Below are 27068 nucleotides of genomic sequence, written 5' to 3' on the forward strand. Positions count from 1 at the left end.
CCTGCAACCACCGCTAGAGGGATTTATCATTGCATTCAGTGGGATCTATGTAAATCCGTTTGTAATGAGCTCCCTCTAGTGGTGACTGCAAACATACAAGAATTTAAAGAGCATCGGTCTGTAGAATCAGCCGGCCTGACAGAGCTGACCCTGCTGCTTAAAAGCTGAAAAGTTGCTTCATTTTGGAGAAACCATACTTTTAATCTATATGCACCAAAGCCACTCTGTGCACCCTGCTTTAGGAAGAGCGGGCAGAGTGACTTGGGCCCACATTAGGTGCACTGGATTGCAAATGGATTGAAAGTACTTTTTCTCCAGAATGAAGCAATGGATTACTAAGGGTAATGTCTCATTACTTTCAGCATTATCTGGTTTAATAGGGTTGATCCTGCTTACAGATGCTCTTTAAAAGGGTTTTAAAGATCACCAGAGAGCAGAGGGATGTATGAAATAAAGCAAAAATCCTCACCCACCTTTTAAGTGTCCCCTGGATCCTCGTCGTACCTCCAGCAGTCATGTTCTGTTTCTTGTTCATGTACTGCTGCAGCCAGCCATTGGCCTCAGTGCTCATGTGCCGTGATGCTGGGAAGCTGCAGGACCTTTGAAAGGTGCGTGAGTTTTTTTTTTTTTTTTTTCTTTGATTCATATAGTCACCTGCTCTCCGGTAATTTTTTAAACCCCTTTAATGCCAAGTGAAAGGAAGCAGCGGATTAGGAATGCTGTAATAGAAAATAAAAGTATCGCAGACTGTTGTGTCCATAAATTAGGGTTCTCATAAAGAGCATGTTATGAAGTGATGCCATCCTGAACCTTCTTATTCTGTACTGATATGTGCGCTCTCTGATGTGCAGGGGCACCCTGGATCCCCAGAAAATGCTTCTCTCCTGGGAGAGCACGGAAAGCAAGAGTCCTGTACAAGATGTGGCTTCTTCAGCTACTGACACCGACACAAACAGCCAGGAAGACGCAGGTAATCCTGCCTTAAGATAAAAGGTAGTTGTGTTCCCTCTTTGCCCTGCTTAGGACCACCTACTGTAAACCTGCGCCGACGGGTTTAAAGTGGTTGTGCCTAGAGATAGCCGAGTACAGCGCTTGACTATTTCCACGAGCCCTATAGAGAATGAATGGAGCAGCAGGGAACACCCGCGGCCCGCCACTCCATCAGGCCAAGAACTTGAAGGAATTGTAACCCATATATTAGATAGTTTCCTAAGGCTACTTTCACACTGGCGTATTGGCTTTCCGTTTGTGAGATCCGCTCAGGGCTCTCACACGCGGTCCAAAACGGATCAGTTTTGCCCTAATGCATTCTGAATGGAAAAGGATCCGCTCAGAATGCATCAGTTTACCTCCGATCAGTCTCCATTCCGCTCTGGAGGCGAACACCAAAACGCTGCTTGCAGCTTTTTGGTGTCCGTCTGACGAAACTGAGCCAAACGCACAGTGTAAGTCAATGGGGACGGATACGTTTTCTCTGACATAATCTGGCACAATAGAAAACGGATCCGTCCTCCATTGACTTTCAATGGTGTTCAAGACGGATCCGTATTGGCTATGTTAAAGATAACACAAACGGATCCGTCTGTGCAGATCCATGACGGATCCGCACCAAACGCGAGTTCGAAAGTAGCCTAACTTAGATAAACAGTGATACGGTTCTAGTAAAAGACGATGGATAACTTCTGATAATTTTGTTCCCATGGGGAAAGCTCAACATCACTGAAGGTTTATCCTGCGGTTTTACCAAATGATTTTGTTCCCTTCTTTAATAGCAGAGACCTCCAGCGTGAGCAGCCTGAACCTAACAAGCGGTCACACCAAGCGCATCGCCTTCTTGTTCGATTCCACTCTCACAGCCTTCCTCATGATGGGCAATTTATCACCGGTAAGGTTTACGTTCTGTGTTGATGTGTCACCCAGCCACTCCGCCGGCTGATACATCGTTGGAAGATGGGGGAAACTTAGAAAATTTGCTTCACTAGAGCTTAGTTGATGCACTAATTTCTTACTATGGAGCCCCATTTCTTTTGATTACTATGATGATGTTTTCTTACCCAGGTACAGTCCGTGGTATCCCGGGCCCTTTTTGCTGCAGACCTTTGCAAGCATCTTTCTAACCATTGCCTTCCCCCAATAAACCATCCACCGGAACAGCCTGCCGGACTCCCCTGCCGCTAGTGTGAAACTAGCCTTAGTTCATTACCCATATAGATCCCACTTCATGTGCAGCGTACAGTGTAAATGCTGTGTGTGTTGAGAAGAGCCGTCCTTGTGATATCTGGTCCATGCGGTCACGTGACATAATCATGTGACTTCCTTTTTTATTTTGTGGAGTTGGGGGAATCTGGAATATCCTTTTAAGGATGCATTTACATAACCGCATTTTCAGTCCATGTCTGATATGCATTTTTTGTGGGTCGCATGTGGACCGATTCATTTCTGTGGGGCTGCAAAAATTCGGACAGCACGCAGATGTCATCCTGCAGATGTATTCTGCAGATCCACGATTTGCGGAGCACAAAACCGATACGGTCGTGTAAATGAACCCTAATTGTATTGTATTTTGACAGCATGTAACGGACACGTCCTATGGATGTATTTACTCTGGTGGGACCTACATTACGGGTATAGACATTTTTAATTACTCGCATTTCACTCATGTAGGTTTTGCACAACATTTTGTGTCATTTTCCTCTTTACTGATCCGCTGACTTTCCTCTTGTGTTACAGAACCTAAAGAGCCACGCGGTAACCATGTTTGAAGTGGGCAAGTTGTCAGATGAGACTCTAGACAGTTTCCTTGTGGAACTAGAAAAGGTGCGCTGCTTACGGTATATGGCTAATCCGACCGTTAGCAAAATCATTATCCAGAGCCTCCGTCTGCTGACCATTATGCTTCAGTTGTTCACGATCTAATATCGAATATTTATTAAACCCAATAGAAACACATTTAAAGGGTGTGTATGTTTTACGACCAACTCTTTTCATTGCTCCACTGCATTGAGTAGTCATGCTTAAAGGGGTTGTCCGCTTTATCTATATTGACGACCTATCCTCAGGATAGGTCATCAATATCAGATCGACGGGGGGGCGACTCCTGACACCTCTTGCCTATCCGCTGTTTGAAGAGCGAGCTCTGCCTTCTCTTCATCGCTTACCTGCTCGCCGTCGCAACTGCAGCAGTGAGCTGGTGTAATAACAAGCTGTCCTTCCTGTTCAAGTGAATACTACAGAGCTGTCCCATAGAAGTGAATGGGACAGCTTGTTATTACACCTGCTCACCGCTGCGGTTGCGACGGTGAGCAGGTAAACGATGAAGAGAATGCTGGGCTCGCACAGAGTTCGACCTTCTCCTCAAACAGCTGATCGACGGGGGTGCCGGGAGAATTAGGAAACACTTGGCTGTGAAAATGAAAAATGTAAAAAAAAAAATCCAGAAAAAGTTGCTTTACACCCACATTTTTCACTTTCACAAGGGGTAACAGGATAAAATGCACCCCACATTTTGTTACCCATTTCCCCCTGAATACGGCAACACCCCACATGTGCTTGTAGCCTGCTGTATGGGCGCACAGCAGGGCTCTAGAGGCAAAGTGCAATATATGGTTTTTGCAGGCTTGAATAAGCTGCCATGTCGCATGTTAAAAAAATTCCTGAGGTCCCCAGAAATGAAAAAGCCCAAGAAGTGACCCCATTTTGGAAAGAGCACCCCCGTACGAACATTTTAAGTGGTGGAAAGGGCACTTTTGACCAAACAGGTGTATTACAGAAATGAATATGTAGTGGTTGGTGAGAAGTGGATATGTAAGCTATGCAAACTAAATCAGAGATATAAGGTGGTAAAATCACAGGGTACATCAAGGATGAAATTATTCCATGGATGAGTGGTAGATTCTAAAATAACCTTTGATGCACAGGCCAGGTTTTTCAGGGCAGGTTTCGCAGTGGTAAATGGTGTCTTTCTTTATCCCCCCTTTTGGAACACACCCTGCATCTTTTTTGGGTCCTTCCCGTTCTCGCTGTTTGGGGGACTTCACCAGGGAAATGTTGCCCTGGTACAACTCGGGCACGGTAACTTACAGAAGTACTGGGGCCCTCAATTGCTTGGTTTGGAAGAATTAGGGCCTTTATCACCACCTCTTGAAATTGTAGGAATGTTCTTGTCTGGCCTCTAGATCTAAATAACACGAACACATTGTACAGCGCCATCTGTACAATGTGTACGGCCAGCTTTTTATACCACACTTTTTTGTTTTTTCTGTGGCATTGTAGGGCTTCAGAACTTGATCTGAAAGATCCACCCTCCTCATGTGCCTGTTGTAGTCTAGATTGAGGAGAGCACGGCTGTCTCCTTTTCTTAGTGGTTGCCTCTCTGATTTTTGCGTACTGTGCCACACGCTAGTGACCGGAACAGTGGTAGACTGGTTCAGTAATTATCCACGTAGAGGTGGTAACCCTTATCCAGCAGTGGGTGCAGTAAGTCCCACACTATCTTCCCACTAACTCCTAGGATGGGGGGGGGGGGGTGATTCTGGGGGTTCAATCCGGGTGTCCCTCCCTTAGTAAACCCAGAACTTGTGAGTGTACCCAGAGCTACTCTCACAGACTTTATACAGTTTTATGCCATACCTTGCCCGCTTGCTGGGCATGTACTGGCGGAATCTTACCCTCCCTTTGAAAAATAATAGGGATTCGTCTACGCAGACATTGTGTTCTACGGTGTGAAAACTTTGCGTTGAAGTGGTCAAGGACGGGTCTAATTTTGAACAGATGGTTAAATGCGGGGTCATTCTGGGGTGGGCACTGTGCATTATCGTTGTAATGCAAAAACGTAAGTATTGATTGGAATCAATTTCGGGCCATGGCATTACTGTAAATTGGAGTGTGGTACAAGACATCCGCACTCCAATACTGATTAATCTTAGTTTTTTTGATAAGGCCCATATGCAGCAAGAGCCCCCAAAAGGTCATTATCTCTGCTGCATTTACTGGGGTCCAACCTTGTGGTCTCGTGTATGGTGTTGTGAGGTTCTGGGAAATGAATTGCTGGGCGTATAAATTGGTTTGGGCCACCATCAAATGTATAAAATCTTCAGAGAAAAAGATTTTTAAAAAAAAATTATATCTGTGAAGCCCGAACAATCGATCTGAATTCCTGAGTTTCCCACAAACTCAGGAATTTGGGGCTGATAATTGTCAGGGGGTGGGGATCCAAGTGGGCTCACTCTGGGAGGGGGCTGCCTCCGCTGATACCCTGGGGCGTCTTCTAGAGGGTCGCTCATCAGCAGATGATGATGATGATGATGATGATGGGGTAGAGGAGTAAAGGAAAGTGGCATCCTCTTCTCCCTCACTGGCAGACTCAGTATCGGAGGCAAGCATGGTGTATGCCTCTTCAGCTGAGTATAGTCGTTGGGACGGACGGGCCATTTTTATTTTATTGGGGTGTTTTGTGTGAAATGTGTAAACCTTTATTTAGTGTGAGGGGTGTGTATGTTGTGTTTTCACACGTGAAGGGGCTTGTAGAAAATTTGAAATTTAATTTAGGAGAAAAAATTATAAAAAAAAAAAAAAATACCAAAAAGTTCTTTCTGCAAAAAAAAAAAAAAAAGGCTTTTATGCATAAAAAAAAAAAAACTTGCAGTGCAAACTGAGCAGACACATTCAGTAACAGACACTACTGATCGGTGCTCAGTGGTTGCAAAATGCACACACGCTGATGGTGCATTCATGCAAAAATCTAAACTGATACTAACTGAAATAAATATATATATATATATATATAACAGGGACGGAGGGTGGTTTAGGGATCTGGAACTGCTGCAAATGAAAGGGTTAAATCGCAGTGGTGGTGTACCACAAGTCCCAGCAAGCCAACAGCAGCACAGAAAAGGACAGAACCTCTTTGCACGCAGTCACGAGCTAGAATGGCTGCCTGCAGACAGGTTCAGCCCTTTCTTGTAGTGCTGCCTTTGGCTGGAGCATTGTTCCAGCCAATCGCAGCGCTGGCAGGGGACGCCAAACACTGGAGTCCCCTGCCTGACCTCGGGGGAGACTGGTGCAGCACCAGTCACCCCTTGTGCAACCCCTGTACCACCCCCCTGTGCCCGTAGGAAAGATGGCTGCCTGCCGTGCAGAGCAGCCATCGTACCCCGGTCACCGAGCAAGGAATTGGCGCTGGGATTTCTGACCAACTTTCCAGCGCCGTAAATGTATCCTACTTGTTAAACAATAGGTCATTTTCTGATAAAACATTTCCCTTTTAATAATTAAAAATTCAAGTGACCAAGTGATATGCAGGTATATGGCCGCAGCGGTCACACGCTGTATACAGTCATGTGAAAAAATTAGGACACCCTTTGAAAGCATGTGGTTTTTTGTAACATTTTTAATAAATGGTTATTTCATCTCCGTTTCAACAATACAGAGAGATTAAAGTAATCCAACTAAACAAAGAAAACTGAAGAAAAGTCTTTTCAAGATCTTCTGTAAATGTCATTCTACAAAAATGCCTATTCTAACTGAGGAAAAAGATAGGACACCCTTGCCCCTAATAGCGAGTGTTACCTCCTTTGGCTGAAATAACTGCAGTGAGACGGTTCTTGTAGCCATCTACCAGTCTTCGACATCGGTCTGAGGAAATTTTACCCCACTCCTCAATGCAGAACTTTTTCAGCTGTGAGATGTTTGAGGGGTTTCTTGCACGTACAGCCCTTTTCAAGTCACCCCACAGCATCTCAATGGGATTCAAATCTGGACTTTGACTTGGCCATTCCAGGACTCTCCATTTCTTCTTTTTCAGCCAATCTTTGGTTGATTTACTAGTATGTTTTGGGTCATTGTCATGTTGCATGGTCCAGTTCCGCTTCAGCTTTAATTTTCTAACTGATGGTCTCACATGTTCTTCAAGCACCTTCTGATACACAGTAGAATTCATCGTGGATTCTATGATGGTGAGCTGACCAGGTCCTGCTGCAGCAAAGCAGCCCCAAACCATGACACTTCCACCTCCATGCTTCACAGTTGGTATGAGGTTCTTTTCTTGGAATGCTGTGTTTGGTTTACGCCAAACATGTCCTCTGCTGTTGTGTCCAAATAATTCAATTTTGGACTCATCTGTCCAAAGAACATTATTCCAGAAGTCCTGGTCTTTGTCAACTTTATCTCTGGCAAATGTCAGTCTGGCCTCGATGTTTCTCCTGGAAAGCAAAGGTTTCCTCCTTGCACACCTCCCATGCAAGTTAAACTTGTACAGTCTCTTTCTGATTGTAGAGGCATGTACTTCTACATCAACAGTAGCCAGAGCCTGCTGTAGTTCTCGAGATGACACTTTAGGGTTTTTGGAGACCTCTTTTAGCATCTTGCGGTCTGCTCTTGGGGTGAACTTGCTGGGGCGACCAGTCCTGGGCATGTTGGCAGTTGTTTTGAAAGCCCTCCACTTGTAGACTATCTTCCGGACAGTGGAATGGCTGATTTCAAAATCTTTTGAGATCTTTTTAAATCCCTTCCCAGACTCATAGGCTGCTACAATCTTTTTTCTGAAGTCCTCTGACAGCTCTTTTGCTCTCACCATGGTGCTCACTCTCACTTCAACAGTCAGGAGCACACCAAACTAAATGTCTGAGGTTTAAATAGGGCAAGCCTCATTCAACATGCAGAGTAACGATCTACTAATTATGTGCACCTGGTGTGAGATCTGAGCCAATTTAAGAGGGAATACATGTGAGGGTGTCCTATCTTTTTCCTCAGTTAGAATAGGCATTTTTGTAGAATGACATTTACAGAAGATCTTGAAAAGACTTTTCTTCAGTTTTCTTTGTTTAGTTGGATTACTTTAATCTCTCTGTATTGTTGAAACGGAGATGAAATAACCTTTTATTAAAAATGTTACAAAAAACCACATGCTTTCAAAGGGTGTCCTAATTTTTTCACATGACTGTATCTGCACATCATTACTGCAGCCTGTAAACGGACAGCAGGAGGAGGACCAGACCAACGGTGCAGGAGAAAGGAAAAAGTATGTCATTATTTTTTTAGTTTTACATCATATCGGGGCATTACTAGAATTTGTAATTATCTTGGACAACCCCTCTAACCATAGTGACACATAGATACGCACAGGAGCTTCATACACAAAATGATACACATTATCCTTGCCAGGCGTGGCCCGTATTGCTTCCTGCAAACAGCGGGTCCGCAATATGCCGTCACCGGCCGTGTGCTCACCCCATCATGGATGCCGACCCATTCACTTGAATGAGTCCGCAATCCAGAAGGTGCAGTGTGGAACGGAGGCATGGAAGCATTACGTGTTCCTCTCCGTGCCTCCGTACGGCAAAATAATAGAACTTGCATACAGATCACGGACCAATTCAAGTTGAATGGGTCTGGATCTGTCGCGGCAGCCGCACGGATAGTGCCCGTGCATCGGGGACCGCAGATTGCAAAGAGCAACGGCTGTGTGCATTAGGGCCTTAGCCGCATGCCTTGGACGGTAGATAATGTCGTTGTCTGTCCCTTGCAGGTACAAAGCACAGGGGAAGGAGAGGCTCAGAGGTACTTTGATCATGCACTCACTTTACGAAATACCATCCTGTTCCTGCGTCACAACAAGGAACTTATTACGCTTTCCGAACAGTCCAGTACAGGTAAGAAAACGCATCTGGTCTTATCTGCTCGTGACAATGCAGTAAAATTCTGCTTCGTTAGTATGGTCTGGTCCACTGATGCCTAATTATCAGGATTTTAAAACTATTGATTCCTCAGCAATATAGGAATATACACATGGACATTCGGGGAAAACTTTCCAGAGTGCAGGCGACCCTGCATGGTCTATCCTTCTCCCCGCTGCCGCCATTTATGCCATCGTCTGTGCCATGCCATGAGCAGGGCTTAGTTAACCCCCTAGATGACACTGTTAATAGTAGCACTTAAGGAGTTTCACAGAGGGAGAGGACTGCCACATTTAGTCCCTTAGCGGGACAGAAAGTACATTAGGCTAGATAAAGTTTCATAAAATAAAAATATATATGTATATAGTGTAAAAAAGAAAAAGGTCAATTCAGTACCATTATTTTTTCCTACATTGTACATTCATATTGAAGACATAAAAACGATAACAGAATTCACATGGAATTCCGTACTAACAATAAAGTGTTAAACCACAATATGTTTTATAGTTTAGATTATTCGCAGTCGCTCCCTTTTGCTTTGGTGACAGCTTTGTACACACTTGCCATTCTCTCAATCAGCTTCATAAGGTGGTCTCCTGGAAGGGTCTTGAAGGAGTTCCCGGGGTGCTGAGTGCTTGTTGGCTGCTTTTCCTTCGCAAAGTCTTTACAGTCTTTCACAATGCAAACCAACTGATCTCATATCATCTCAATTGGGTTGGGGTCGGATTATTGTGGAGGCCATGTCTTCTGACACAGCATTCCGTCCGCTCCTTCTTGGTCAAATAGCCCCTACATAGCACAGAGGTGTGACTATGGGGTCATTTTCCTGTTGAAAAACAAATGATGGTCCCATTAAGCACAGACCAGATGTCATGACATGGCTGCAGACTACGTGTTCCTTGAAGTTTGAATAAATAACCACCAGTGTCACCTGCCAAGCACCCCCACACCATCACACCTCCTCCTCCATGCTTCACAGTGGGAACCACACATGGAGAAAGCATCCGCTCACTTTTTGTGTCTCGGACAGACATGGTGGTTGGGACCAAAATTCTCTCATCACTCATCTTACCAAAGTACAGATTTCCACTGGAGTGATGTCCATCCTTGTGTTTTTTGGCCCAAGCAATTCTTCTTGTTCCTCAGTAGTAGCTTCTTTGCAGCATCTGGACCATAAACACCTGATTCTCGCAGTCTTCTCTGTACAGTTAAAGATGAGATGTGTCTGGTACTATCTCTGTAAAGCATTTATGAAGGCTCTTATTTGAGGTGATGTTAATTTGCAGTTTCTGAGGCTGGTAACTCTAATGAATTTATCCTTAGGGCGCCATAAAGCTGGTTACCGATTCCCTTTTAGGCCCCTTTCAGACGAGCGAGTCCCTCGCAGTGTGAGTATGCAGCAGCTCCTGTCCTGACGGGGTTGCATAGCATTATATTGATTTATGGTTCTGTGTAACCCTTGCAGTTCTGGAATGTATTGGATGACACGGACATAATGCTGCATCTTAAAGCAATATAATGCTATGCGACCGATCACTGCTGGGAGGTCAGGATGGGAGCGGCTGCATTCTCACGCTGTGAGTCCAGAGTGTGGGACTCGCTCGTCTGAAAGGGGCCATAGAGTTTTAAAAAAGTTTCCTAGGAGAATTTTGAATAAAAAAAATAAAAAGGTGCCAGAACCTGTTGAAAATTACAAGGAACCTTTACCAATCACTAGCTGCCGGCCTTAGGGGTGACCCACCTGTGTTGAGCCGCTGCAGGAAGTGCAGAACAGCGGCGGCGATTGTCAGAGTTATGGTTCTCTTTTATTTTCAACATGTTATGACCCAATTTTTTAAATAAAAATTATCACCAAACCCCCTTCCCCCCTTAAGTTATTGCCCTATAGCTCCCAGGTTTAAATTTTAAGTGTTGTAAAATGATTATTAAAGTGGTTTTCACATTGATGGCATATTGCTAGGAACACCCATAGTGGTGAACAGAGGGTGGACGCACATGCACAGCTGCTCTCCGCTCACTTTGGGGTTCCCGCTCTGGAGATAGGTGCAGGTCCCACGTCTCGGACCCATTCCTATTTGACGTTGATGGCATATCCTAGTGTATGTACGGCCTTCAGCAGATGTCTGTTTTGTAAGTGCAGGTCTACCACTGGATCTGCTGCGATGTGAAAGTCTTCTCGGTCTGGACCCGGCCACCTGCAGTCGAGTCTTAAACAAAAACTACTCCCTTCTGGTGTCTATGGCGCCCCTCACCAACGAGATCCGGCCGATCAGCAGCTGCACACCCCAGGTAGGCTTCACCCTGGTGATTCAGGGATTGAGATGTGCGGCCTTGCGTTCTGAGAGATGCTTCTTCTTTGAAGAACAGTACAGGGGATGTTCATGTGATTGGGGCCTTATTTCGATTTTTTTTCCCAGCACATTGGGCCGGCCATCCCTGAAGTCAGCTCCATATGGTTTAAGCTCTACATATACCACGTTTCTGGCTATGGGCCGCCATCCCTCTTGCTGTCTAAGGGAACCAGACTCCGCAAGTTACCAGATGTTTTCCTGGTAAGCAGTGTGAATGTGACTCCATATCCTCTATGTCCATCATTCTGGTGGGTGACACTGACTCTCACAAATGTCCGTCCCCTGTGGCGCTTTTTCCTGTCTAATTCCTGTCATGTGATTGATCTGAACAGATGTATTTTATAGGCCTATGACCGGCTATTGATAACGTCTTGGGGACATGATCCCGGCGTGGTCCCTACGTCTAATGTCCTGGTGATGCTGAATGATGCACTCACTCACTCCGCTGTTCTCATTCAGGTACGTCCGCTGGGTTTACTTCTCCTTCATTGATCATTTAAATATCTTTTATAGGGGGAGAATGCAGTTTTCCTAAAACAGAGTTCCGAATCCTCTACATAGACATAGCATTAAATAGACCTTACAGTCTCATTCACCAGGGTGAGGCCACTTTCACACTTGCGTTGTTGTTTTCCGGTATTGAGATCAGGCAGAGAATCTCAATACCGGGGGGGAATGCTGGGAACTTTTCCGTTTACTCCTCATGCATTCTGAATGGAACGTTCAGGATGTCTTCCGTTCTGGCAGCATTCCGTTTTGTGTCCGTCCATGAAAAGGGGGGAAAAAAATTGATCCAGCACTGAAAACAATGTAAGTCAGTAGTGACTGATACGTTTTTTGAGGACCCTAAAAAAACGGATCCATCACCCATTGACTTTTAATGTATTTAGTGGCGGATCTGTTTTTTTCAGTTTTGATTTCACACAACTGCATCCTAACGAAAGGGAAGCCTCCTGATGTGCAAAATCAAAACCGATCCATTTAATTCCGGTATTGAGATCCTCTGCCGGAATTAACAACGCAAATGTGAAAGTAGCCTGATTTAGTATTATGTACCTTTTTTATGTTCAGTTTGCCCTGGATGTAAAGTGAATCTGCTCTCCATTATACACAGCTGCCAAGGGGAGGGAGAGCAGCCTCCAGAACCAATCAGGAGACAGGTGGTGTGCCTCAGACTCCCGTTGGGCACTGTAGTCACCGTTCACAGCTTCTGTAGTCACCGTTCACTAATCTGTAGTCACCGTTCACAGCTCTGCCCTAATGGAGCCAAGCTAGAAAGCAGCCATGGAGTGAGATCAGAAGAAAACAGCAGATAATCGGCCTCTAGATCCTGACTTACAGAACATTTTTGAGCTGGACTGTCGCTTTAAATATGTGCCTAGCTTCTTGCAGCCACCACTAGAGGGAGCTTTGGAGAATACTGTATTATGGAGGATGTATAAGCAGCATGGTGAACACAGCAGCCTCTTCCAACAGTGCTGGTAGTCAGACCACCGCCCATCTGATATTGATGACCTAGCCTGAGGATAGGCTATTAATATAATCCTGGAGAACCCCTTTAAATGTTTTTTCTCCCCATTAACAACAGTTATCTTCTATCCTCAGATTAGGTGGTAAATGCATGTTTCCCAGGACCGCCACCGATCATGTTAACTGCGGTCTGGGGTGTGAAGGGAGCAGGAGAGCACGTGTGTGACCGCCATTCCATTTCCTGTCGGATGGACTGAGATGGCAAAGTGCGATACTCTGCAGTCCTATAGACAATTAATGGAATGGAGGTCACGTATGTGCACTGCAGCACCGTTCTCACTGTGGACTCCCCATTGTCCCTGTGCCTGGACCCCCAGTAATCGTACATTTGTGGCCTATCCTGTGGGTAGATGATAAATATTGGTAATGAAAAAGCTCTGGCTCCATTCAAATGTGGTGTATAAAATGGTAATTTAATGGTTAGTCCATGCCACGTCTGATGTGCTTTCAGTGTGAAAGTCCATGGTGTGCAGATTTTTTTTCTGTTTTCAGCGTATGGGGGGGGGGGGGGGGTAGTTTGTAAAACTGCATTGCTGTGTATTGTACTGTAACCACACTGAAGCCCACCATGTCTGAACGTAGCCTTAGTTGGCTAATTGTACATTTATATTTCTTTCGGCTCAGGGTCATGGGATGCATGGAATGGGAGAGACCGCGCATGTTCCTTTCCCCTTCGATGAATCAGAACTGCGTGGAGGTAAGAAGATATTTGTATGTGCATATGCATACTATAATATCGATGTGCAGCAGTGATTTACCTTAGTGGACATGTCTTACACTGTCAACCAGTTGACACACACACTTGCATGCTTGGCTCTACTGAGCTTGCATGTGTTCTGAATGGGAAGAAGGGAGCAAACTGCTGCCAGACACCATGTCTCCATGAGAATGAAAAGACTGGACAATGTTGATATCCACATTAGATCTCACCTCTGATGCTGTGTTTTTGTAGTAGGTATTTCCTAATGTTAGAGCTAAAAAGGAGATTGATCACCAGGATACATTGCCTTTACATCCTCATACATTGCTATACATCCTCAATGCCAGTCAGGGCCCACAGAAGTTAAAGGGCTATTCCATTCTTACAAGTTATCCCCTATCCACACGACCCCCAAAAATCAAGAGAACGGGGATCCTGTACCCCACGGAGCTCCCTGAAATGAACAGAGCCGCAGGTCAGATATGCCAACTTCCGTCCCATTCATCTCTATGGGAGCTCCAGAAATAGTGGAGCTGAAACTCTTGTAGAAATGGAGTGGGATCCGCTGCTCCATCTATTTCATGGTCCCATTCTCATTAAACGATGGTGGTCCCTGCAGTAGGACCTCCACCAATCTAACAGTTATTCCCTATCCCGCAAATAGGATAGAACTTATACCAGTCGGAATACCCCTTTAATCTCACCACCTCTGACTCTTCTGTTGCATTTTCATCAGGTCTGTAAGTTTGAATCATCTTGGCATGCAGGATGGGGGAAAGAGCTTGGGGCAAGGAGGAGACCATCACTCGTATTTTAGACTCCTTTGTGCTAGAAATAGTGTGTGTGGGGGGGGGGGGGGGGGTCATTTACTATAAGAAATTTGCCTATATTAGGTGCAGGTTATTTGCGCTACAATCTGCGACTTTTCCAGGTCTAAAAAAGGGGGGCGGGACGGGAGCTGGCTTACCATTAGACCGGCAGTGGATAAGCCGAAGTTATGTAGAGGTTGGCGCCTCTACACAACTTCGGCGGATCCACCGCCAGCTAAAGGGGTTAGACCCCGGTTTTAATAAATGACCCCCAGTGTTTTCAGGGCATCTATAAAATGCCAACACGTTGTCTGTCTGCAGAGTTCTCCAGTCACAATATGGGCGTCCACAGAGCTCTACAAGTCTTAAGGGAGAGGATGGATCTGGAGCATTTCTGTGGGTACGTCACAATGCTGAACCCCAGCAGCCATCACGTCAGCCAGAGGAGACTGAGCGATGCCTCTGACGAAAAAGGTAACCGCTTAACTCTTGCATCAACATCTCTCTGTACAAGGTACTTGAAGGATTTATATAAATAAATCTTAAAGGGGTTGTCCGATTATAAAAAAATTTAAAAAAAAATCGATGGGTTGGCCAAGCGTGGGTAATAAATAAATAAAAAAAAGTGTAAAAATACACCCCTTGTCGGCGCCGGCCAGTTCCAGTGCTGCACCTTCCATCCAGTGAGTAGTGGGTTTTTTTTCTCTCAATTTTCAGCCCATGTTCGGCCAACGATAACTTCTTTTTAGATCTTGGACAAACCCCTTTTACCATTTAAAAAGGGTTTTCCACCGGATTTTTTATTTTAGATTTTTTTTTACAAAAATGAGCGGAATTCGTTAAAAATAAACAATGGCAGCTTTTCCTGAAACAGATGTTACCATGGAATGGCTGAGTAGAGCTTTTTCAATAAGAGAAGTGATTTATTTATTTTTTTATTTTTTTGTAAGATTTAAGATTGTAGATTTTATTAAGATTAACCAAATGTTATAAAGATACTTTAGTTCAATGTTTTTATTTATTTTTTATTTTACGTTTTTTTTTTAAATAGAATTTTCGCCATTTTGTGTCCAAAACACGAGACCTAACAGCCTAGCTCTCAACTATGTAAACTGTGATCTGAGCCCCCACAATGCATTGCTCTTCAGTAACAAGAATCAGGATTTAACTTTAGATGTGAACAGAGAAGAACTTAAAATCATTACATAATATGTGAAGAGAGGATTTGCAAATTTGGTGGACACAAAAAAAAAAAAATATATATATATACACATACATATTTTATTTATTATGGGTGTCAGAATTGACCCATTAGGGGGTAGATGGCAGGGCCGCTCACTTCTGACACCTTTTAGAGTGATTGCCGATCCTGTTGAGTGTATAATACATCTTTCCTCACGGAGAGTGTGAAATAATGATGATGCAGAGCAGGGATGCCCAACCTGCGGCCCTCCAGCTGTTGCAAAACTACAACTCCCAGCATGCTTGGACAGCCTCTAACTATTGCAACAGCCGGAGGGGCGCAGGTTGGGCATCCCTCATGCAGAGGGTTCATGTACCGTTCTTTGGTCTTACAGATGAGTCTTGTTTAGCACTCGCCTCTGAAGTCGACGGCAGCACAGAGTCTTTCGAGCTCGTTGTTGAAGAGTTTGCAGTGGAACCAGGACAGAAAGTCAGCGAAGGTACAGTCCTCAATATAGTCCCATCCGGCCTGATACAAGTGGCCTAATATTATAGCCTCCCATGAACATTATATCGCTTTGTTTTTCTAATACAGAGCTCCAAATCTCTGATTAAATAATACAATTTTGGCTGTCTGCACACACCTTTAGGGGGCGCTAACTGTATACAGTTTATGCAGTATTAGAAATAACACCAGGCACTGAAATATGGAATCAGATAAGATATCTAATTAATGGAGATTATACTCCCTAAAATAGCAGTGTAAACTTGAATAAAATGGCAAATATCATTACATCCACACAATAACAGCAAAAAAATATATAAAATCGCGTTAATAGCAGCAATGGATACAGCATAGGAGACCACAATCAATGGATAAACATCAGAAGGTCCAAATACGTAAAACCGCAATTCATATATTGGTATATTACTTGTTAATATCACCCTTTCAAATGGTTGCGTTCAGCTTCAGTAGGGTGGTCCGTCCCGTATATTGCTCCTACCAAGGGTTTCAGGCAAACAAATGTAAGCAGATAATGGCAGGAACTCGGGGTATCAAACAGACACCGTGCGATAGTGTAACAAGGTGGCGCCCCACCTATTAACGCAACTGTATCAACTTTACCTAAGTCCAGCCGGTGTCGTCTTATCCTTACAGGAACTTGAAATGTTCGCAATGAACCAGACGCCAACTAAATGTCCGCTCACATGACTTGTTAGAGCTTCGTATGACCGGAGCTTTTGGGCAAAGATTCCTCCAGTAATCGCCGGTCTCTAACAAAATCAATGCTGGTCTTGCTGATATTTGCTGTAAAATGGAGATTCAGGTCATTCGAATTTATATTACATAAAAAGGAACTCAATGTCAATTCTGATCCCCTTCCAAATAAAAATAACATCGTCTATGTACCGCTTCCAGAGCACCAGATCCGCCCCCAACATTGGCAGGATGACTTCATCCTCCCAATCTGACATTAAAAGATTTGCCTAACTGGGGGCGAATCTGGTGCCCATAGCGGTACCAGACTTCTGCAAAAAAAAACTCTGAATTAAATACAAAATAATTATGCTTGAAAATAAAATTCACTGCCTCTGCAATATAATCTAGCTGTTGATTTTGGCTCATTAATTCCTAATGGGTTAAATGCAGATTGGGAGTTTTATGGCTTCCTGTGATTGGGTGCCCCTTGAGATAATGGAAGACTCATGAAACACTTTTTGGTCTCCTTGTGTCAATGGGCTTTCCCTATATATTATATGTTTTTTTATATATATAATATATATAATGTGGGAATACATTTGTTGAGGATATGAATATTAGCCGCAATATAAGTGAATTATTGCCTTTGTTGGATTGACAGTTGCATATTAAATATGGATGCTGATTGGCTATATCACGGAATATGAGTTTGTTTTTAAATTAAATTTTATATTGAATATTATCTGTATTGTATTTAAAGGATAACTGTCACATTTAGACCCTAATCTCAATTTTCATATATGTAGTTACTAATAACATGATATTCCAGAATCAGTTCCTATTAGACTGACTTACCTCATATTTAATAAGATTCAGCCCTTAGTAACCAGTCTGCATAAAACTGCAATTTCACTATTCAGTTAAGATGGCCGCCACTGCCCTCACCCTGAGGCTAATCCCGCCTGCCCTCACTAGCCAGTAACAATAGCCCCCCAAAAGTGTCAGTAACCAGAGCCCTCCCCCCTAAAGGGTTAATCTCCTGCAGCACAAAGGGGTCCTCTTACCACATGTTGCTTTCATTTATACACTGAGCAGATGGCAGATCTCCCTTCCCTGCTCTGCGCTGCTCCAACTCTGCATTCTCCAGCTCTGCTGAGTGAGGGAGCGTCTGCCAAGCGCAGGGACAGGGAGAAGTGCACACAGCCCAGGCACTGTTATCAGCTGCTGGGGAGGACCTGGCTTTAATCATTTACTTACAGTCCCTGGCTGTCAGTAATGTGACCTTGCACGCAGCGGATAGACGGACCATGCCTAGCAACCCTATTTAAGCACAGGTAAAAGTAGGCAGAACAGGGAACAAAAATGTGGAATTAAGAGGTAATTGAATACACAGTGAAAAGTTGAAATAGGGTCACCAAGGGGATATTAATCACCACAATCCAATACTCCAAAAAAATAATAATACGACAGTTATACTTTAAGCAGCAATAGCATATAAAACGCAATGAGAGAAAAAAATCGTGCAGTAAACGCACAGAAACCGCATCATTAAGGAAACATTTAAATATTGAAAAATCTGGGTCTTCTATATCTCTTTGGGATGATGTGATTCCGGTTCGGATTTTAGCGTCTGCCATAATCCAATTTAAAAGGATGTGGGGAAACATTTCAAGGTTACCACTGAGGAACGGGTTATTTAAAAAAAAAACTGAACCGCGTATAGTTCAGACCTTGTACTGCCGGGACAGTAGTTTCCCTGGACTTTAAAAGCTCAACGGCCGTGTTAGAGACCGGCGATTACTGGAGGAATCTTTGCCCAAAAGCTCCGGTCATACGAAGCTCTAACAAGTCATGTGAGCGGACATTTAGTTGGCGTCTGGTTCATTGCGAACATTTCAAGTTCCTGTAAGGATAAGAAGACACCGGCTGGACTTCGGTAAAGTTGATACAGTTGCGTTAATAGGTGGGACGCCACCTTGTTACACTATCGCACGGTGTCTGTTTGATACCCCGAGTTCCTGCCATTATCTGCTTACGTTTTGTTTGCCTGAAACCCTTGGGAGGAGCAATATACGGGACGGACCACCCTACTGAAGCTGAACGCAACCATTTGAAAGGGTGATATTAACAAGTAATATACCAATATATGAATTGCGGTTTTACATATTTGGACCTTCTGATGTTTATCCATTGATTGTGGTCTCCTATGCTGTATCCATTGCTGCTATTAATGCGGTTTTATATATTTTTTTGCTGTTATTGTGTGGATGTAATGATATTTGCCATTTTATTCAATTTTACACTGCTATTTTAGGGAGTATAATCTCCATTTAAATAGATATCTTATCTGATTCCATATTTGAGTGCCTGGTGTTATTTCTAATGCTGCATAAACAGTTTTCTGTGACTGGGTCACCTTATCCTGATTACTCCGCTGTAGTCATCCACAGACATTTTGTTTGGATGTATACAGTTTATACTTCGGTTTAATGTATGAACTGTATGCAGTCAGCTCCCTCTAGTGGTGGCTGCAGGTAGACAGAATTTGATCACGTAACTTTATATCTATACAAGGGATTTGGAGCTTTATGTCAGGAAGATGTGTGTTATATTATGTCAGATCTAAATACAACGTGGCCATTCGCATTTTATGACCTAAATCAGGGATGCTCAACCTGCGGCCCTCCAGCTGTTGTAAAACTACAAATCCCACCGTGCCCTGATGTCGACTGATAGCTGGAGGCTGTCTGGGCATACTGGGAGTTGTAGTTTTGCAACAGCTGGAGGGCCGCAGGTTGGACACCCCTGACCTAAATCTATGATGTGTTTGTGCCTGTACAGCTTACTGGCCGCCATATTAATCCTAAACTATGCAGATGTTTTTTTGATTGTTCACTGGTTATTAGTGAAATCAGAGTTCAGGGTTTCTGGTTTTGTCTAATGATGTTTTATAATGAAACGTTCTCGTATACTTTTTTACTTTCAATTCAGCCTTTTAATTTCTGCTTGCTGCCGATGAATAGAAATGTTTAGATCCATTGGTGGGAAGCTAGTGCAGATCTGATACTTCTCACATCTGAGAGTTTGCTACCATTGTATCAAAATCTGGACAGTCCTCTGCTAAGCAGTGTGAACTCTGGACTGATACATTTCACCTGCACTGATACATTGTAGCAAACTGGTCAGATTGCACTTTTGGTGTATTTACTTTAGAGCTGTGAGAAGTTTTGGGACTATATAGCTTTTGGCCCCTAGATTTAATCCAGAATGTTTACATTCACTGAAAGCAAACTGTGATCTTGTAGATGATTTAAATCTGAAATTCAAAGGATATTAAAAATTTGAAGCCGTTTTTTATTAAGACTGGAGAAGCAAAATGTGGAAGACTCATTGATCTCCAGCGGTTTACTCCATTCTCTTTGGTTTAGGTAGCTGCATGTCATCAGAATCTGTGCCCGGCCTGGAGGATTTGAGTTAGATTTGCTTTGCATTGCTATGGTATAGGGAGACTGCATTAATCTCATGTCTTGAATGCATGTTACAGCACCGGCAGTGGAGAAAGACTGGGTGCCCCTGGAACTTTGCTATGGAATCCCGCTGTTCAGCTCCGAACTCAACCAGACCGTGTGCAAAAAGATCGCTGCCCATGGACTGTGCGGAAAAGAGAGGTGATCACCCCAGAGCCGCCATCACTGTCCTGTGACAGTGCCCTCTATACTGCAAACATCTGTATCACTGTGTACACACATACTGTAACTGGCACCATCTGTATCATTGTACACGCATACCGTAACTGGTGCCATCTGTATCACTGTGTACACACATACCGTAACTGGCACCATCTGTATCACTGTGTACACGCATACTGTAACTGGCGCCATCTGTATCACTGTGTACACACATACCGTAACTGGCGCCATCTGTATCACTGTGTACACACATACCGTAACTGGTGCCATCTGTATCATTGTACACACATACCCTAACTGGCGCCATCTGTATCACTGTGTACACACATACCCTAACTGCCGCCATCTGTATCATTGTACACACATACCGTAACTGGCGCCATCTGTATCACTATGTACACACATACCGTAACTGCCGCCATCTGTATCATTGTACACACATACCGTAACTGGCGCCATCTGTATCACTATGTACACACATACCGTAACTGCCGCCATCTGTATCATTGTACACACATACCGTAACTGCCGCCATCTGTATCATTGTACACACATACCGTAACTGGCGCCATCTGTATCACTGTGTACACACATACCGTAACTGGCGCCATCTGTATCACTGTGTACACACATACCGTAACTGGTGCCATCTGTATCATTGTACACACATACCCTAAATGGCGCCATCTGTATCACTGTGTACACACATACTGTAACTGGCGCCATCTGTATCACTGTGTACACACATACCGTAACTGGCGCCATCTGTATCATTGTACACACATACCCTAACTGGTGCCATCTGTATCACTGTGTACACACATACCCTAACTGCCGCCATCTGTATCATTGTACACACATACCGTAACTGGCGCCATCTGTATCATTGTACACACATACCGTTACTGCCGCCATCTGTATCATTGTACACACATACCGTTACTGCCGCCATCTGTATCATTGTACACACATACCGTTACTGCCGCCATCTGTATCATTGTACACACATACCGTTACTGCCGCCATCTGTATCATTGTACACACATACCGTTACTGCCGCCATCTGTATCATTGTACACACATACCGTTACTGCCGCCATCTGTATCATTGTACACACATACTGTAACTGCCGCCATCTGTATCACTGTGGACACACATACTGTAACTGGCGCCATCTGTATCACTGTGGACACACATACCGTAATACGGTCACTGGCGCCATCTGTATCATTGTGCATACAAATCCACACAAACACGGGGAGAACATGCAAACTCCATCCAGATGTTGTCCTTGGTTGAATTTAAACCCACTACCCCAGCGCTGCAGGGCACCAGTGCTGCCCAGTACTGTTACATATGGAATGTGTGTAGATATAGAAAGGTGGATGACATTGCCTCCATATTCAGGCCCTAGTCTATAGGTAACTGATATGGCTCCACAAAACAGGTTAGGATTAGACCCCAATCTGTGGAGGAAGTCCCCACTGACCGGTCATTCTCTCTCTTCTCGCTTTCCTCCCATAGTCTTCAACATCTCCTTCACTCCAGCCGGAAACTTTCCCTCCAGGTTCTCAGCTTTGTTCAATCATTCCAGGTAACATTTATACGTATTTATATTGTAAAGGGGGGTCCCGGTGCCAAGATCCCCCCCCGCCCCAGTGATTACTAAGAAGATAGGAGCTGCTGTGTGCTACTGAGGTGATGTCCTTCAGGGCTCGTCAAGGCCACAATCCAATGTGTGCAATGTGAATTTTTATTAAAGGCAAAGTTAAAACTAATAACGGGGAAAGCGTTCCATTTCCTGTGTCACCATCTCACCGATCTTTTTATAGGAAAGCAACTCTGCAGGTGAAAACATGTTTGAGACTGGCACCTCCAACGTCCTGGCACAGGCGGGCTCGTCAGACATTGGTGTTCCCCTGCCTTCGAAGAATCTGATATTTCAAGATGGCATCCTTTCTGAGTGGAACGGTCGGGCGCGGGTCTCCGCTCACCACGTGCACATACCAAGCGAGCAGGCCTGACACTCGGCATGATCCCCAGCTACCTGTGAATCTCCTGCCCCGTCGGTGTTCGTATTTATTGCTGCTGTGTGGGTTATGTTTTTGCAGCGTAGAGTCTGCGGCTGGTCACTCTTGTGCCCTGTGACAAATATCCTGCATTTCCTTGTACATTCCTAGTGCGCCTTTTGTAGATTTAGAGGCGAGCGTAAGCAAGAAATGATCAAACCCGCCCATGGGTTATTGTGATTTTTGTCTGTTTTTCAAAAACCATCAGGAACCTGCAAGAAATATGGGGTTTAAAAAAAAAAATCTTCATGGTCCCCATGCTCCGGGGTGACTGCATAGTCCAATGGCTTCACGTTACTGTGGCGTTTTTATTCCCATAGCCACTGCCATTGGACAGATACAATCACGTGACCTTAGTACACAACACAGCTATTTCTTTCAGGTTCTTAGACTTTTTGATAGACTTTATTTTTTTCAGTTTCTGAAAAAAAAAAAAAATAATTATTAAGAACCACTTAGTTAAAGGGGTAGTCCAGTTATATTGCGTTATTAGCGATTTTCACCTATCCACCGGGTAAGTGATCAGTGTTAAATCCGTCAGTCCCATAGACTTTATTACTGGATATACCCCTTCAAGGGGTTGTCTGACCTATAAATTTCATTTTGTTAAATGGAAGGAATGGCATAACAAAATGAATCGCCGATCCCTTGTCACTCCCAGGTCCCCCCGCCGGTCTCTGCTTCCTGGTCCCTCTTGACACAAAGGAAATAAATGTCTGCTTTGCCAATCACTGGGGGGGGACTTGCCTCAGCCTTGGACTGATCAGGCATTTCCTGTGTGTCAATAGAGATGAGGACGTAGAGACCAGCAGGGTACATGGTAAGCATTGGAATGGGCACGTCGAGAATTGGTGATGTTTTTTCATGCCATTCTGACCCTTTAAAGGGCATCTGTCAGCAGATTTGTACCTATGACACTGGCTGACCTGGTACATGTGCGCTTGGCAGCTGAAGGCGTCTGTGTTGGTCCCATGTTCATATGTGCCCGCATTGCTGATAAAAATGATGTTTTAATATATGCAAATGAGCCTCTAGGAGCAACGGGGGCGTTACCATTACACCTAGAGGATCGGCTCTCTCTGCAGCTGCCGCATCCTCTGCACTTTGATTGACAGGACCAGGTGTGATGATGTTTTCACTGTCTGGTGCTGTAAATTAAAGTGCAGAGGGCGCAGCAGTTGCAGAGAGAGCAGAGCCTCGAGGTGTAATGGTAACGCCCCCGTTGCTCCTAGAGGCTCATTTGCATATATTTAAACATAATTTTCCTCACCAATGCGGGCACATATGAACATGGGACCAACACAGATGTCTTCAGCTGCCAAGCGCACATGGAACAGGTCAGCCAGTGTCATAGGCACAAAACTGCTGACAGATGCCCTTTAATTTTTTTAAGAAACAAAATCTCCCCTTAACCCCTTTAAGGAGATGCCACTTTATCAGGGACCAAAAATGTATTCCCCCTCCCCTTTTTTGTTTTTTAAACCTTAAAGGAAGATTTTGTGAGACTCTCAACTCGTTATTTATTGAGGTGCAAAAAGTTTAAAAGAAAAATTATCTCTGCACAAAAAAACTAAACTCTGCATTATTACTATTAATATTTTTAGGCATTTGGCACCAGAGCCTGCAGTGTATATTACATCTATGTGACCGTTTGTCTGATTTTGTAATTTTATTACCAGTATTTGTGAAATTGCGCCTCCCCTCTTCATATGGTTTTCTGTACAATATGACCCCTTCCATCCTTGGAGGCCTCGAGTCGCGTACACAGAAGGCACATTCTTTTTATCAAATTAACGCTGTAAATCTAAAAAAAAGTATAATAGTTTATTAAATTGACCCTGTATAAAGGAGGAGCGGCTCGGTTGTGTTTTGTGAAGGGGGAGCGAGCATTGTGTCTATTTGTTTTAGCAGATGGGGGATCCTGATTGACAAACACATTTTCATGTACCCTGTTAGAGAATTGGGAAGGGGGGGGGGGGGGGGGATTCGCTATTAAGACCCTTCATCTAGTAGCCGGAGAGGAGAGCGTCTCTGGAGGGCCCAGCATGTCCCTGAATTATATGCACAACCCAGTGACTTGAATGAACAGTGTAATACTTCAGTTCCCCTGCGGTGGTGCTGTAGGGAGATTGAACACTTGCTGCCTGGGTCTCTGGAAGATTACTGCTGGTCGTTCCCAGCAGCGGATGCCCTGAGAGGCTTATTTTGGGGCTAGCCATCTAGAATGCTTGAAATATTTTTGTGCCCTAAATGACAAAGCTATTTTTTCCTTTTTGCCTCTCCACATATATATATATACCCACACACGGACAGAAATGTCAGATTGCTGCAGAACTCTGCATGCAGTTATATCTCAGGCAGATATGTAAATGATTACAGTTGTGGTCTGCTTAGACACTGGATCTCACTGCAAGAGGGTAAAATAAAAACTCTCAGAAGCTACTTTTGGGTAGTGTACCTCTTGGTAAGAAATTGTTGATTGCTAGCCATGCGTCTACTACGCACTCCAAGACAGGCAGACTTTGAGAGGTGCAGCATTAAACTAAAAGAAGCAGGAAGATCATTTTTCCATCTAGGCCATTCTGACCAGGTGTTGGAAGCAGCGGTTACATGAGGGCTCCCACACATAGCGCATGGCACCAGACAGACCGCCAGTAGAGAGGATGGATGCCAAGGAGGGCAAGTAGAAGTAGAGTCAGACCGGCTGAAGGAGGTTGGTCTGGGTGGAGAACAAACAGTGCTCAGAACATGTCCCAGGATGAACAAGAAGACAACACACTGCCACAAAGGTAACTGTCAAATGGAGGAGACCAAACGGGTCACCAAAGAAAAGACTGCAGTACAGATTCCAATGAGAAGTGGATCGACCGCAAAGGGACCTAGATGGTCAGGGCTGTGGAAATGAATCAATCCACCAGGTGGGAAACTCTCGGAGAAAAAACCCAGGACAAAGGGGCATCCAGTGAAAATGGTACTGCAAGGAGGAAACAGTCACCAAGCAGACCACACCAGATAGGGGTTTTGCAGAGAGCTCCTCCTCCATCTGTGGCTTGATAGTATTACTGAACGGAGTCCACATTGGTAGTTGCACTAAAAAACAGGAAAATCACAAGAAGAGAGAGAGAGAGATGGTCCTGGGAGACTGGAGAACAAACAGCAGGCTAAGCACATGCACACGACCGTATTATATTATAACACGGATCCGCAAAAAATACGGATGACGTCCGTTTGCATTCTGTATTTTACGGAACAGCTAGCCCCTAATAGAACAGTCCTATCCTTGTCCGTAATTCGGACAATAATAGGACATGTTCTATTTTTTTATTTATTTTTTGCGGAATGGACATATGGAAACTGAATGCACGCTGAGTAATTTACGTTTATTTTTTTGCGGACCCATTGAAATGAATGGTTCCACATACGACATGGAACCATTCATGGAACAGACATGGAAAGAAAATACGTTTGTGTGCATGAGCCCTAAGTCAGAGAAGTACTAGGGCAGCTAAGACGGATGGGGAGTGAAGCAAGGTTCCTGAGAAGGAAAGGGCCTGCAAAGTAAAGAAGATGATCAGGCAAGGCTCAGTGGTCCCGTCAGGGGTAATCCAGAGCTTGTGGAAGAAAGATAATGTCCGAATTGGGGATTAGAACTGCACAAAAAAATTTAAAAAACCTGACTCGCCTTTATTCCTGTAAAAGCTAAGACCATGTTCCAAGGACTTGGACTACGTGAGACCTACTGCGGTAAAAACTCGGTTAAACCCAGGCACTGAATATGGCACCCACCATCAAGCATCCAGTCGTGAAAGGGTTGATGGAGGCTGAGGGTGATGGGAAAAAATCTCTGCAGCCATCGGTGAGGACACTGCTGGACTGTCCGCTAAGGCTACTGTGACACTGACGTTTTGGTTTCCGTTTGTGAGATCTGTTTCAGGGCTCTCACCAGCGGTCCAAAATGGATCAGTTTTGCCCTAATGCATTCTGAATATAAAAGGATGTAAGTCAATGGGGACGGATCCGTTTTCTCTGCCACAGTAGGAAACGGATCTGTCACCCATTCACTTTCAGTGGTGTTCAAGACGGATCCATCACTGCTATATTAGACATAATACAACCGGATCCGTTCATGACGGATGCAGGCGGTTGTATTATTATAACGGAAGCGTTTTTGCAGATCCATGATGGATCCGCAAAATACGCTAGTGTGAAAGTAGCCTGAGATTGACCGTGACAAAGGCTAGAGAAAAACCGCCATCGCCATAGTACACGACTGCAGCACACAGGGTCTTTACCCGGAGATACCGAAGTAGCCTGCAAGAAGGGAATCTGTGTGAGAGAGGCGACTGAGGCAAGGGCTGAAGTAATGGTGGTGCTGGAGAAAGCAGCAGCTGTGTCAGCGTCATAAAGGGAACATATGGTAGAGAGGGTGTGCTAGTGCCTGGACTGGAGGGGCAGCTGAAGAGAGAGTGGATGACGTGTCCTCAGAATAGGTCATCAATATGTGATCAGTGGGGGTCCCAGACCTGGCACCCCAGCCACTCACAGCTCGCCAAGCACAGCGCCACACATTGTATAGTGGCTGTGCTTTGTATTACAGCTCCGCCCCATTCACCTCTATGGGATGAACTGCACCTTTGTCATGTGACCGATGAATGTGGCCTAACAGCTGATCAACAGGGGTCCTGGGAGTCAGACCCCCACCAATCGGCTACTACTGACCTATCCTGAGGAGAGGTCATCAGTAGTAAACACTCAAACAACCCCTTTAAAGAGGTTGTCCAAGTTATATTTATTGATGACCTATCCTCAGGATAGGTCATCAATATCAGATCGGCTGGGGTCCGGCACCTGGCACCCCCGATCA

General features: G+C 44.4%; 1 protein-coding gene across 2 annotated transcripts in view; it reads left to right on the forward strand.

Moving 5' to 3' along the window:
• Window positions 1–22430, forward strand: part of FAM91A1 (family with sequence similarity 91 member A1) — a 59598-nt gene extending 37168 nt beyond the window's left edge. Inside the window, exons 12-24 of one of the 2 annotated variants that reach the window (XM_040432342.1) lie at window positions 852–970; window positions 1773–1885; window positions 2731–2817; window positions 8525–8648; window positions 10813–10961; window positions 11090–11224; window positions 11369–11482; window positions 13178–13250; window positions 14384–14536; window positions 15640–15744; window positions 19990–20113; window positions 21660–21729; window positions 21968–22430. In XM_040432342.1, the coding sequence (XP_040288276.1) occupies window positions 852–970; window positions 1773–1885; window positions 2731–2817; window positions 8525–8648; window positions 10813–10961; window positions 11090–11224; window positions 11369–11482; window positions 13178–13250; window positions 14384–14536; window positions 15640–15744; window positions 19990–20113; window positions 21660–21729; window positions 21968–22159 (1558 nt within the window). In that variant the 3' untranslated portion in view covers window positions 22160–22430. The remainder of the gene's footprint in view (window positions 1–851; window positions 971–1772; window positions 1886–2730; window positions 2818–8524; window positions 8649–10812; window positions 10962–11089; window positions 11225–11368; window positions 11483–13177; window positions 13251–14383; window positions 14537–15639; window positions 15745–19989; window positions 20114–21659; window positions 21730–21967) is intronic. The other variant, XM_040432343.1, reaches the window with a different exon arrangement.
• Window positions 22431–27068: the final 4638 nt, after the last annotated feature.

The sequence above is a fragment of the Bufo bufo genome, chromosome 5 (genome assembly GCF_905171765.1).
Source record: "Bufo bufo chromosome 5, aBufBuf1.1, whole genome shotgun sequence".
Lineage (NCBI taxonomy): Eukaryota > Metazoa > Chordata > Amphibia > Anura > Bufonidae > Bufo > Bufo bufo.